This window comes from Garra rufa, chromosome 15 (genome assembly GCF_049309525.1).
Source record: "Garra rufa chromosome 15, GarRuf1.0, whole genome shotgun sequence".
NCBI lineage: Eukaryota > Metazoa > Chordata > Actinopteri > Cypriniformes > Cyprinidae > Garra > Garra rufa.
The window spans coordinates 45,576,305-45,591,683 of record NC_133375.1 but is presented as its reverse complement, the minus strand read 5'-3'; the positions used below and the strand labels follow the sequence as shown (position 1 = coordinate 45,591,683).

Here is a 15,379-nt window from a genome sequence, read left to right as displayed (position 1 = left end):
CATCTTGAAGACACGAGACTCCGCCCATTCGCGCTCTCTGTGGGCGTGGCCTCGCTGGACTGACAGCTCTTTGTGTGGATCTGCCATCTGATCAAACTTTCATCAGCTCACACACATATGAACACAACAATGCCTCTCAAACTACAAAACACATGTGTGACAAAGACAGAATCTAGTCGAAATGAGAGCAGGACTTATGGTGCTATTGATCACATATTGACAATAAATACTGTAAGATCATGTAACCCATTTTTAAAAAAACAAACACGCATTTAAAAGCTTGCAAACAGTAAGATTTTTAAATGTTTTTTTTAATGGAGTCTCTTAATGCTCATCAAGGCTGTATTTATTTGCTATTTCTAGTGGTTTCCTATTTTAATATATTTTAAAATGTAATTTATTCCTGTGATGAAAGTAATTTATAAATTTAATTTATAAATTAATGTAATTTATTCAAAGCTGAATTTTCAGCATCATTACTGCAGTCTTCAGTGTCACACGATCCTTCAGAAATCATTCTAATATACTGATTTATTATTAGAATTATCAATGTTGGAAACAGTTGTGATGCTTAATATTTATTTGGAACCTGTGATATTTTTTTCAGGATTCTTTGATGGTTAAAAGTTAAAAACAGCAGCATTTATTTAAAATATAAATCTTTTCTCACAATATAATTGTTTATCATCACACCCTGGCTGAATAAAAGTATTAATTTCTTTTTTAAAAAATAGAAAAAGAAGCTTCATTAGTAGTTTATATTGTAACAAAATTTCTATTTTGAATAAACACTGTTCTTTTTAACTTTTTATTCATCAAAGAATGTTGAAAAAACATCAATGTCCCAAATAATATTAGCTGTTTTCAACAAGAAATGTTTGTTGAGCAGCAAATCAGTATATTAGAATGATTTCTGAAGGATCGTGTGACACTGAAGACTGAAGTAATGCTGAAAATCCAGATTTGATCACAGAAATAAATGACATTTTAACAGATATTTACATAGAAAACCACTATTTTAATTTGTAAAAAATATTTTAGAAAATTATTTTTTTTTCTGTATTTTTAATCAAATAAAAGCAGCCTTGATGAGCAGAAGAAACTTCTTTAAAAAACATTAAAAATCGTACTGATCCCAAACTTTCGAACAGCAGTGTATACACACATATATAGACACTTGTCAGACGTGATGATCCTTCGGGAGACTGATGTGACGCAGCAGGACAGCAGACGGCAGATTCACTTCATTAAACATATATGACTGCATTACATTTCTGGGTCATTCAGATTTTCTCTGAACAGATGTGACGAATCAGGTGTAAACCTCAGTTCAAGCAGCACTCACAAACTAGAAAACACAGAAAATGCACAAATGTTCACCTCCTTTCCCTTTTTATACCAATTATTCATGAGTGTGTTTGTCCTCCAGCAATCAGATGTTAAAAAACCCTGACACACGCCATCCAGCTCAGCTGTTTGATGTCATAAACGTTTAACATCAAATCCAACCCACCTTTGACCCATAATTCCACATGATCGTCCCATATATGCTGTAGTGTTTCTAACGTATGACAACAAAGTCACAGTGGCTGAAATGAATAATGTGACCCTGGACCACAAAAACAGTCACAAGGGTCAGTTTTTAAAAATTAAGATTTATGTATCATCTGAAAGCTAAGCTTTCCATTGATGTCTGGTTTGTTAGGATAGGACAATATCTGGCTGAGATACAACTATTTGAAAATCTGCAATCTGAGGGTGCAAAAAAATCAAAATATTGAGAAAATCACCTTTAAAGTTGTGCAAATGAAGATCACTAATCAAAAAATAAGTTTTGATGTATTTACAGTAGGAAGTTTACCAAATTTCTTCTTGGAACATGATCTTAATATCCTAATGATTTTTTGCATATGAGAAAAATTAATAATTTTGACCTGTGCTACTTAAGACCGGTTTTGTGCTCCAGGGTCACATAATTATCTCTGGAAAATATTAAGATCTTTTCATTTCCTGGCTGCTTTTAGGAATATGTATAATGGAACAATCTTAATAAAACTTAAATACTTTTGCGTACATTAGTATGTTCAATCTTACATTCTGTAATTCAAGAGTCAGAGGAAACGCAGTTCAGACAAACAAGGCTGTGTTTGAGTCAGTGTGTGTGTGTGTGTGTGTGTGTGTGTGTGTGTGTGTGTGTGTGTGTGTGTGTGTGTGTGTGTGTGTGTGATTGTACTGTTATTCTCATTGTTCATTCAGTTCTGAGTTAATGATTCAACAAGGGCATCTTTGGCCAAACACAACGCCATTAACATTCATAACTACCCTTAATGCATGTTATTCCTCAAAATGCCTCTAAAAGATTAAAAAAAAAAAGAGATATAGAATGTAATATGTGACCCTGGACAACAAAACCAGTCGTAAGGGTTAATATTTTTAATTTTAGATTCATATAAATAGTTTTCCATTGATGTCTGGTTTGTTAGGATTGGACAATATCTGTCTGAGATACAACTACTTGAAAATCTGCAATCTGAGTGTGCAAAAAAATCTAAATATTGAGAAAATCACCTTTAAAGTTGTCCAAATGAAGTTCTTAGAAATGCATATTACTAATCAAAAATTAGGTTTTGATATATTCACAGTAGGAAATTGACTAAATATCTTCATGGAACATGATCTTTACTTAATATCTAAAAGAAAAGTCTATCATTTTGACCCCATACAAATATAGCCGTTCTACTGAAGACTGGTTTGTTGCTCCAGAGTCACATTTATCAGATTATTTTCTGAGGTGACTCTGAAATAAAGGCTAAATCTCAGACATGCTGAAAACTCAATCCTTTATTTGTCCGTTCTTAAATACGCATGTCTCTCCAGCGGCGTCATAAATGTTTATCTCTGGGACGTGATAAAAGCTCTTCATTGATGGACCTTTACATCATAATAAAATACCAGCAGTGACTCCTACACTTGACACCACAGAATAGAAAAAATAATTTCATTATTTGATCCTTGAAACACATTCAAGTGTCCTAACATCCTAAAGACATCTGAGGCACATTCAAGAGAGGACGATGATTTCACAAAATAATATATAAAGCGTAAAACAAGGATAAACAGTGCATATTAGTCCAGGAACAGCTCATCTGCACAAACATGAGCATCTTCTTCTGTTTGTAAGGCAAAATGAATGTGGGAACACTGAAGAGACTGAAGAGGATGAATCTGGCAGACGCACCGGGGACCAAACAAACTTGTGGCCTACGACTAAAGAGCCACAGTTTTATCTTTAATAATGGATTACGCCGATCGCCATCATTTATTCATCTTGCGTATCTGAGCGCTGGCTCTGCGGCTGAGGATCGGTCGGCGCGTCACGTGCGCTTCTGTCTCCAGGAGCCGTGCAGCTGCCGCAGACACTCGAACGCCCGCACGCTGATGTTCAGAGCCGCGTGAACCTTCCGCAGGTCGGCTTCTCCGATCAGAGACAGGCCGCAGATGCCGAAGTACGTGTGAAGAGGGTCTGAGGAGCAGACGGCGGCGACAGGAGAGAGATGGAGACAACAGATCAGACGCACTCATCCACACCTGCTGCGGACACACTACACTCTCATTCAGTCTGAACACTGCCACTTTAAGAGCTCATTAATTATTCATGATGACCCGTTATCAACCTGTGATGTCATCAGTGTCGCTCCAGCAGGACACGCCTCGTTTTCAACGCATACAGCTATAGATAAATAACCAGAACTACAATAACAGTGCTGTAGATGCTAAAAATATATATGTGACCCTTGTACATCGCATGGGTCAAAATGATCGATTTTTCTTTTATGCCAAAAATCATTAGGATATTAAGATTGTGTTCCATGAAGATATTTTGTACATTTCCTACCGTAAATATATCAACACTTAATTTCTGATTAGTAATATGCATTGCTAAGAGCTTCATTTGGACAGCTTTAAAGGTGATTTTCTCAATATTTAGATTTTTTTGCATCCTCAGATTGCAGACTTTCAAATAGTTGTATCTCAGCCAAATAGAAAAATGTAAATTTTATTTTTTAAATTTGAATGTTTTATTATAATACTATAATTATATCATAAAAAGATCATTTAACTTGATTATTATGTTAAATGTGAAAAACATTGACTAGACATACATAAATAGCTTTAGTAGGAAAGATTTTGATGCAATATTGCATATGCAGTGATAATAAATGGGTATTAATGAGGTTTTTTTTTTTTAAATGAATACTGAAATATGTTTTTAAACAACTTTAAAAGACGATTTTCTCAGTATTTAGATTTTTTTGCATCCTCAGATTGCAGATTTTCAAATAGTTGTATCTCAGCCAAATATCCTGGCAAACCATACATCAATGGAAAGCTTCTTTATTCAGCTTTTAGATGATGCATAAATCTCAATTTGACTGGTTTGAGGTCCAGGGTCACATTTGTGCTGCAAACACCAGTGTTTATGATTATAAGAGAACACTAAAGTAATGTGATAAACACCTGTTTGCAATATCAAACAGAATACTGTATGGAAGCCTATTTCTGCCACTAAATGAAAAATAAAAAAAAAGGTTATTGCGACTTCTCACAATTCTTTTTTCTCAGAATTGCGTGATACAAATGCATAATTCTGACTTTTCTCAGAACTGTGTGATATAAACTCACAATTCTGTGAACATATCAGTGTTTTTTTTCTCCTCAGAACTGGACAGTTGCTGGTTTATAGCTCACAATCCTGAGAAAAAAGTCAGAACTGCGAGACACAAACTCTCATTTAGGAAAATACAAGTCAGAATTGTGAGATAAAAAATGGCAATATCCTTTTTAAACTTTTATTCAGCGGTGGAAAAGGGCTTCCATATACCGGACTGTTTTCGTACAGATGAAATAACTGGAAGCGGATGACAGCGGACGTTTCTAATTCCTATTCATGTTGTCCATGTTTACCAAAAACTAAATGTTTAAACACACCAGCTGTGAGCTACGAGATTGTTAATGAAAAGTTTAGCTTATGTTGAAGTCATCATTTCAATCCATTATTTCAACTTATTTTTTAAATAATTAAAAAAAATAATGGTCTAATCGTTCAGAACTCCTGGTGAATCATGACATTACTCACGATCCTGCAAAGAAATCTGAGAACTAAACAAACGAATCATGACATAAGAACTTTCTAACGCTGGTCCACTCCTGTGAAACACACAACTGACATAATTAAGCAATCAAACATCATTACTCCAGTCTTCAGTGCCTATGATCCTTACGAAATCATTCTAGAAACAGACAGTTCAATAGAACAGCACTTGTGATCCTGGACCACCACTGATGTCTGGTTTGTCAGGATATTAGAAAACAATATTTGGCTGAGATACAACTATTTAAAAAACTGCAATCTGAGTGTGCAAAAAAATCTAAATATTGAGAAAGTCACCTTTAAAGTTGATTAAGTTCTTTGTAATGCATATTACTAATCAAAAATTAACTTTTGATATATTTACAGTAGGAAATTTACCAAATATGTTCATGGAACATGATCTTTACTTAATATCCTAATGATTTTTGGCAAAAATGTAAAATGTATCGTTGGCTGTTTCTACAAATACACCTGTGCTACTTAAGACTGGTTTTGTGGTCTACAGTGTTGGGGGTAACACAAGTTACGTAATAATATTACTTTTTCCAAGTATCTAGTAAAGTAACAAATTACTTTTTAATTAACAAGAAAACATCTGAGTTACTTTTTCGAATAAGTAACGCCTCATTTATTGATTGAAAGCTCTCCTGTCCTCATGTTGAGAGACATTGTGAGTAAGATGTTACTTTAGTTCTAGAATAAATGTGAACATGCATTAATTCATCTCACTCACTAAAAAACAGATACAGTGTTCTTCAAAATAAATAAAAACACTGAAATTCAACACAAACCTGCAATAATTAAATATGTTCAATAATACAAATATCCTTTATATATTTAATCCTATTTTATTAACCGATGTCTTTGCTGCCGATCTTCGATGATCCAATTCATCCATACTAATAAGCAGAAATGACTCAAGATAATCTAACATTTGTTTTATCGCTGAAGAGTTGACATTTGTTCTTCTGCGGTCTACTGTACAGACGTCAATTTACTTTTCTCTAAACCTGAGGCTTTTGGTGTGAAAAGGCTTTTACATTTGACAAAAATACAACTTTTTATATTAAAAACAAGCAAGCCCTGCCCAGATTTAAAAAGTAACGCAAAAGTAACGTAACGCATTACTTTCCATAAAAAGTAACTAAGTAACGGAATTAGCTACTTTTTAAGGGAGTAACTCAATATTGTAACGTTGTATAACTTCCCCAACACTGGTCTAGAGTTACATTTATTTTAAAATAGAACTCACTACCCTCACTTTTGATCAATTTAACACAACCTTGCTGAATAAAGTATTAATTTCTAGGGCTGGGCGATTAATCGAAAAATAATCGAAATCGACATTCAGAACCTATAATCGTTAAAATTTTTCCAGGAAGATTATTTCAATTACTTTCCCTTTAAAAAACACTAGCGCTCCGTTCCGTTATTCCGCCGACATGTCGATGGAGAGCTTAAACAGTATTTATACAGTAAAAAGTATTTACAGGATATACAAGGGTAATTTTATTTAGAGGAGATACTGCTTATTTTCTACTTTTAATATGAAAAACATTGAAAATTATTTATTTTGTTTCCAATAGTGCAAGTTATTTATTTTCACTAATTTAAGAAAAATGTGACTTTTCGTTTTAAGCAATGCTTGCTTTAATTTCAGTTGTTCAACACTGATGTTCAATTAATAATCATAGATCGTAGATAGTGTGTTTCCTTCAATTATCTTAAAATCAAGTAATGCACCCTTCATCCAAAAATCTCTCGCTTGTAATATGTGAACATATTTACTGTACAAAACTTGTCAGTGAACTATGAGGGCAAAAAAATAAATATTATATAAATATAATTAAATATAATTTTATTAATAAATAAAATAATCGTTCATTAATCGTAATCGGGTTAAAATGTTCAATTAATCGAGATTTTGATTCTAAGCCAAATTGCCCAGCCCTATTAATTTCTTTACAAAAACAAGCTTTTGTACAGTAGTGCATTTCTAGATGCGTGTATTTTTATGTTCATATTTTATGTTTATCTAACACTTGTGTCCTGCGAGGTGTGATGTTTCACTCCTTTGTGTGTCTGGATAATAATAAAGATCTCTGGACTTGACTTGAAAAGCAGTATTTTAAGGTCAGTCATCGGGTGACACTGGAAACACGTCAGATCTCCAGATCCTTCAGAAACCCGAGTCTCAGCACACAGTCATCTCATCAATTACACATCGAGGGCCGGAGTATGGGGTTACGCTGCGGTTTCGACTGACAAACACAAACAAAAGCTCTTCAGCGCTGAACACAGCTGTAACTGTACCTGGATGACTGTCGGGCCATTTAGCGAAACCGCCCACCAAACGGTCCTGCGTGGACAGAATGTAGTTGCGGTTCTTCTCGAAGTTTGTGTACTGGAACACGTCTAAGAGCTGCGGGACACACCAGCGCATGTTAGACTCACTAATCACAGACTGAAAATGCTGTCAAAATGACAAACAGAACTCATTCATGCATTCAAAATGTCAAAACTCTCCTTTTGGAAAGAATGTAGTGTTGTTTCTGGTACTCAAATGATGGCACTAAACAGTTTAATTGATCTCGTAATCAAATGAAAATCAAACCCAAAAATCATTTCAGGTTTAAGAAGTGTTTCAACATTGCATGATTTTTATTTAAATTATCACTCAGTAGGTTCTTTAGCCATGTGTTTCTATAAGTCTTTTAAACACAATAAAATGCACATTCACAAACGTTGTCATCTGATTCTCTTTCACCTAATAGATCTACTTGAAGCACCCCTGAGATTTTAAAATAAATATTTTAATTATTAAGTACCACATTTTTATGCTCTTTGGTTCTTGAATGTTGGACATGCAGGTAAACAAACTAAATAAAAATAAAAAATATACTTTTTTTGTTGTTTATTTTAATTTAACATTTGAATTGTTAGTTTTCAATAAACTCATAAACCCCCAGCAGTTCCTTCACAAACACCAGTTTGGCAAACCTCAACGTAAAATAATATTTAATGCACTTCATGTTGTTAGTAACAACAAATGGAATATGTTTTCTTACTCTTTGTATTTTTTACATCATCATGGTACAAGACTATCCTATTGAATTCAATGTGATAAACACATTAGGACAAAAGTAATCTAAAAGTAATCTGATTACCTTAAATGTGTAACGTAATGGATTTATACTAACTTTTTGTCATGTAATTTGGATTTCAACTTGTAAGTAATCTATCCAGCTCTGTGTCACAATTTCTTCAAGTTAAACCAAACTATTATTTTGACAGGTTGCTGTGAAGAGTTGTTTGTGTATATATATATATATATATTTATTTATACAACAGTTCGTTCTGGTTCTCAAGTCTGATGGAGATCTGGTGGAGACATGCAGAAAGCTGCTCAGCAGTTATAGGAAGCGTTTGATTGCTGTAATAGCCAATAAAGGCTTTTCTATTGATTATTGAGAAGGGTATGAATAATTTTGGACATGCCACTTTTTGTACAAATGTGAATAAAAGATGAGTAATAATTTTTTCCACAATGATGCCTCTTTGTACATCGTCTTATTATCTTCTGGAAGACATCTGTGTCATTTTCTAATGAAAGAACCTACTATTGATAAGCATAAAGTGCTGGTAAGAAGATGTGAGCTCAGACACAGAGAGACAGTGGTAAGGGACGCACCTCCAGCGTGGCTCCGACCCAAAAGGAGTAGCAGGTGTCGACGGGTTTGTTGGGACGTCCGTGGAAGCCGTTCTGCTGTCGGAGGATGCACCAGCGCCGGATACGGTTCAGCTCGCGCTCGCTGAAAACCTCCTGCAACTTTCCCATCATGCACAGAGACGCTATAGCACAGAACGTGGAGCCGCCTGAGCAAACACAGACAATTATGGAGCGATTATCATCATGAGGAGCTATAATAGTGAGTTTGAAGCGTCTGACTCACCGTGAGACTCCAGTCCAGCTCCCTGACCGATCCCGCTATCATACGACTGAATAACAAGAAACCAAACAGATGAACAGCAGCTCAATTAAAACAACAGGTTCATAATGAGATCAACACCAAACTCAAACAAAGGTCTTTAATGGGAGCAATTAAGCAGAAATCATCATTCTGTCATCATTTACTCTCCCTCATCTCAAACCTGTTTTCTTCCGTGCAATGAAAGTAATGCGTTACGTTACTTTTGCGTAACATTTTAAATCTGGGCAGGGCTTGTTTGTTTTTAATATAAAAAGTGTTATTTTGTCAAATGTAAAAGCCTTTTCACACCAAAAGCCTCAGGTTTAGAGAAAAGTAAATTGACGTCTGTACAGTAGACCACAGAAGAACAAATGTCAACTCTTCAGCAATAAAACAAAAGGAAAACAAATGTTAGATTATCTTGAGTCATTTCTGCTTATTAGTATGGATGAATTGGATCATCGAAGATCAGCAGCAAAGACATCGGTTAATAAAATGGGATTAAATACATAAAGGATATTTGTATTATTTAACATATTTAATTATTGCAGGTTTGTGTTGAATTTCAGTGTTTTTATTCATTTTGAAGAACACTGTATCTGTTTTTTTGTGAGTGAGATGAATTAATGCATGTTCACATTTATTCTAGAACTAAAGTAACATCTTACTCACAATTTCTCTCAACATGAGGACAGGAGAGCTTTTAATCAATAAATGAGGGGAAAGTAGCTCAGATATATTCTTGTCAATTAAAAAGTAATGCGTTACTTTACTAGATACTTGGAAAAGTAATATTATTACGTAACTTGCGTTACCCCCAACACTGTTTGATACGGTTTTAGTAGCGGTATATCGTGGCTTGAACAATTCCTTTAATTGCGGTAGAAACATGTGACTAAAAACGATAAACAAGCGGCCTACAGACGGCAGGACAGACGTCATCTGAGGAGAGAGATCTTCAACTCAATCCCATCAGTGAGTCTATTCTGTGTCGTCGCTTGAGTAAAACTGAATCAGTAAGCGGATTTACTGTCCTCATTGTGTCTGTTTACAGCACACCAGGAGTGAGCCGTGCAGAAAACACTGTGAAACAGACAGTAAGAGCTGGATTACATCAGCGCTGGGATTAGAGGTCGACCTCTGACCCCAGCTCACCCGCTGCGCTAGAGGTCAGGAGGTCAGTGGAGGACGGGAATGACGTGTTTTTCAATAGTGAGGATTCGTTTACAGGAGAAGGTTAGGAACGTATCAGGAGAGGCTGAGAATGGAACAGATGGACAGGAAGTGAGACTCACGGTGCTTCTCCTGATGTAGTCGATGGCTTTCTGGCAGTCCATTCCTGACCAGTCGTCCAGCATATAGCAGATACAGGCGGCGCAGTACACGAACCTCATGTCGTTCTCACTTCCCTCCGGAACAGCATAAAAACTGCGGAGTAGAAAGAGTTAAACATTTACAGACCGCAGTCCAGCGACAGACCAAAAGATCCGAAGAGAACCCAACCTGCCGTCCTCCAGCTGCAGCGCTCTCAACCCCGCCAGACAAGCCTCTTTACTGACCCGACTCAGATCGTCTCCCAGAATGATCAGACACGCCAGACCCGTGTAGGTCATCGCCACGTGACCGCTGTCATACGGGTGAGGAGAACCGGGACCCTGCGGAGAGACAGGCGCACGCTGGATATTAAACATTCTACTGCTCACCACTCCAGAAACAGCTCTCACTGGAAAAACTGGTGCTCTTCCTCAGCGTGTCGGCCTTGTTTTCCAGTGAAATGACAGAAAATAAAAGTCTAGTTTTGGGAAGCTAATCACAATGAAGTGAGTTTATGATTAAAACAAGAACAAACAGAAATAAAAATAAAAATCAGCTTAAAGGATCAGTTCACTTCCAGAACAAACATTTACAAATAATGTTCATGTCTGTCTGTCTTCAGAAGAAAAGACATTATGTTTTTTGAGGAAAACATTTCAGGATTTCTCTCCATATAGTGGACTTCTATGGTGCCCTGAGTTTGAACTTCCAAAATGCAGCTTCAAAACGATCCCAGCCGAGGAAGAAGGGTCTTATCTAGCAAAACAATCTGCTATTTTAGAAAAAAACTATAATTTATACACTTTAACCACAAACGCTTGTCGAAAAACTTTCATTTTCACCTCCAACTTTAAAATCGTCCTACATCGACCCAGTGTTTACAAAGTGAACGTGCAAAGAAGATCAAACACTCTTTACAAAGAAAGGTAAAACAGAGATGGAGGACGATTTTGAAGTTGAGATGGGAGTTTTTAGACATACCCTAACTGTCTTGAACCGGAGTGCATCACAGAGCTAGACAAGATGAGCATTTGCAGTTAAAAAGTATATAAATTGCACCTTTTTTTAGAAAATGACCAATTGTTTGGCTAGATAAGACCCTTCTTCCTCAGCTGGGATCATTCTTTGAAGCTGCATTTAAACTGTATTTTGGAAGTTCAAACTCTGTGGAGAGAAGTCCACTATATGGAGAACACTCCTGAAATGTTTTCCTTCTTAAAAAAACTATTTCTTTACGACTGAAGAAAGAAAGACACAAATCTTGGATGACAAGGGGGTGAGTACATTATCTGTAAATGTTCGTTCTGGAAGTGAACTACTCCTTTAATTCAAAGGAAAAACAAGTGTTCATTCCCCATTGGTAGATAAACTCAAAAACTAAGACTTCATGTGTTGATTGCATCTCCAGTAAATGTATCTTGATTTAAAGATATTTAGATATTTGTACTGAAAACAAGACTAAGGAAGAGATTCATTTTTTGCAGCGCATGCAACATTTGATGCCATGACCGTAAGAATTTCTGCTCTGATTTCAGCCCTTATAGAGGTTTAATTAGTGAACGAGTGAATTAAGACTTAAAGAGCCGCATAAACACAGCTGCATGAGTGATTTTGTCTCAGTGTCGGTCTCTGATAGAGTTCTTCAGTGGTCAGTGCTGCCATCTGCTGTGAGTCTAACATCTTACAACAAGCAGAATATCCTGCACTGCAAAAAATGCTTTTCTTACTTAGATTTTTGTCTTGTTTCCGGCCAAAACATCTAAAAGTTCTTAAATCAAGAAGGATTTTCTAGACAAGTAAAAATTATGGTCTTGTTTTCAGAAAAAAACAGGTCAAAATGTGAAGTGCGTTTTTGCTTAGAACAAGCTAAATAATCTGCCAATGGGGAAAGAAAAATAATCTTATTTTAAAACAGAAAACAAGATCATTTTTCGTACCCCATTAGTAGATTATTTAGTTTGTCTTCAAGCAAAAACACACTTCATTTTGACTTGTTTTTTACTGAAAACAATATCATTTTTTACTCGTCTAGAAAATCCTTCTTGATTTAAGAACTCTTAGATGTTTTGGCCGGAAACAAGACAAAAATCTAAGCTAGTAAAGTATTTTTTGCAGTGTGCTACCTTTGAGGTGTTGTAGGGAACGCCGATGTGTGAGGATCCACGGAATCCACAGCGCCTGAGATTGGACTCTGTTCATCAAGAGAAGAGAAAACACGTGTGAGACGAGAAGAAGTGTTTGCCAAATAACTTCCAGACTCAGAGCTGCGGAGGCCACTGAGATGAGGCTGGAGTCGATGAGCGTCAGTGAAGCGCGAGAGGACTCACTGTCATCGGTGGGAAGAACCTGCAGCGAATAAATCCACTCGATTAAACCGGGCTTGTCCACCACATCCAGCGCATCAAGAACATCCAGACCCGACAGAGCGAAGAACACAATGGTCAACCTGCGGAGGAGAACACACATCACAGACTAACACTACAGACACATTATAATCAGTGCAGGAGACATCCAACCATTAATGACTATCAACTGTGCTTTCAAAGAATAGTTCACTTCCAGAACAAATATTTACAGATAGTTTACTCTTGTCATCCGAGATGTTCATGTCTTTCTTTCTTCAGTCGAAGAGGAAAACATTTCAGGAATGTTCTCCATATAGTGGACTTCTATGGTGCTCTGAGTTTGAACTTCCAAAATGCAGCTTCAAAGAGCTCTAAACGATCCCAGCTGAGAAAAAAGGGTCTTATCTAGTGAAACGATCGGCCATTTTATAAAAAAAAAAAAAAAGGTGCAATTTATATACTTTTTAACTGCAAATGCTCATCTTGTCTAGTTCTGTGATGCACTCCGGTTCAAGACAGTTAGGGTATGTCTAAAAACTCCTGTCTCATTTTCTCCTCCAACTTCAAAATTATCCTACATTTCTGTTTTACCTTTCTTTGTAAAGAGTGTTTGATCTTCTTTGCACGTTCACTTTGTAAACACTGGGTCGGTTCTTCTGCAGCGATGGAGGACGATTTTGAAGTTGGAGGAGAAAATGAGATGGGAGTTTTTAGACATACCCTAACTGTCTTGAACAGGAGTGAACAGAGTACGCATCACAGAGCTAGACAAGACCAGCGTTTGAGCTTAAAAAGTATATAAATATTAATTTAAGAAAATAACCAATTGTTTCACTAGATAAGACCCTTCTTCCTCGGCTGGGATCGTTTAGAGCCCTTTGAAACTGCATTTAAACTGCATTGAAGTCCATAAAGAAAACTGGTTAAAAGGTGTGTCCAAAATTTTGGTCTGTACTGTGTATATTATATACACACACACACACACACACACACACACACACACACACACACATATCTCAGTATAACATTTGGTTTTCGACCACTGAAAATGGGTAACAATCAACAATCTGGACATGGAGCCTCATTGAGATCCTCATATCTCTGGGACTGAATGATGTAGGGGCTTGAAAATTAAGATTCCAAAGGAAAACTAGAATCTAAAATCATATTGCAATACCTTCAATACATCTTGAGTTATAAGAACTTTGGAAAAAGAATATTTATGTCACTCAGACTGGTATGTTCAATGCAGTTGTCTTGACAGAAAGAAACAAGATACATCTCTAATTTTAACATTATTTGTTCTTCAGACTTTCCTCTTTAAAAGAAAAGGAGTGTCATATTTTCACAAAGTGACCCACATTTGGTTTTCCACCACTGAAAATGTGCCCATTTGAATGATTTACTCCTGGAGCCATATTGAAATTCCAATATCTCTGGAACCAAATCTCATAGGGCATTAAAAATAAAGATGCCTAGAGGGAATTTTGTTAAGATCCAATATCTAAAAGTGCATTAAGATATCTTTGATACTTCTTGAGTTACATGTGAACTTTAGAGAAAAATTGAAAAGTGCCGTTTTCCTATATTTGAATGGTCACCATTGGCACATAATGCAACACAGATGGCTAAAGTCAGCAGATTTCACTAATAGAGCGACCAATCTCTGTGTACCAATAACATTATGATGCTGCCATCTTTCTGAAGTCATGTTTAACTTGACTCTGAATCTCAGCTGAAAATTGCCATTTTAACCTTTCTCCACAAAATAGTGGATTACTCTGTAAATATTTATCCATTTCATTTAATATTTTGGCTTTCATCACTATGCATGTCTATCTTTCCTCAAAAAAAAAATATGAGCAAAATTAAAAATTTGAGCTTGAGTTGACACAGAATGACCTTGCTATCATTGCCATTGTAGCTGATGTTATTGCTATTTTTAATATTAATAAGACGAATTGAGGTGTTTGATCAGTATATAAACACATACAGACTGTGTCTCAACTACATCTGCTGTAAATACAGTAATGACTGATGAATATTAAATGAAGAATAGTGTTTTAATAGTGATGTAAACACACTGATGTCCATCATTACTACAGACTCATTTCTCCTTCATAGAGCTGAAGATGAGGATGAAGATGAAGATGAGGATAAATGACAGCGATGAGGACAGCGGTGCAGTGGTGTGTGTGTGTGTGAGATCAGCGGCTGGTTCCGGTGTGTGGTGAGCTCGGTGTCCGTTTACCTGCTGGTCTCGTACGGCGCGTATCTCTCGGGCAGCACATGCAGACACCGCTGGAAGAATCGCACGTGCCGCTCGCGCAGAAAATCAACCTGATCGTGATCAAAATCCGCCATCATCACACAGGAGAAACACGGTCAGCGCGCCGCTTCCGCTTCCGCCTCACGAACACGCGGCAAAATAAGAGTCCCGCTTGACCAGGCTGATGCTGTAATTCTCAGTGACTGACAGAGGCATTGTGATGTATAAAACTTTAATGAAACCGATGCACCCGTTATCATGAAGAAAACTTTTAATTCAGTTTATTTTTACAATTTTTTTCAGTTCATTTGATTGATTTGATGGTCGA

General features: G+C 36.3%; 1 protein-coding gene across 1 annotated transcript; it reads right to left on the bottom strand.

Annotated features, from left to right (window-relative positions):
- Positions 1-2,826: 2,826 nt before the first annotated feature.
- On the bottom strand, positions 2,827-15,182 carry pggt1b (protein geranylgeranyltransferase type I, beta subunit). The gene is made up of 9 exons (XM_073819263.1): positions 15,034-15,182; positions 12,765-12,883; positions 12,561-12,628; positions 10,627-10,778; positions 10,419-10,551; positions 9,106-9,151; positions 8,844-9,028; positions 7,466-7,574; positions 2,827-3,523 (listed from the first exon to the last, which is right to left on the bottom strand). Exons 1-9 carry the CDS (start codon positions 15,147-15,149, stop codon positions 3,375-3,377), a joined length of 1,077 nt encoding a protein of 358 aa, XP_073675364.1. The 5' UTR covers positions 15,150-15,182; the 3' UTR covers positions 2,827-3,374.
- Between the last annotated feature and the right edge of the window lie 197 nt (positions 15,183-15,379).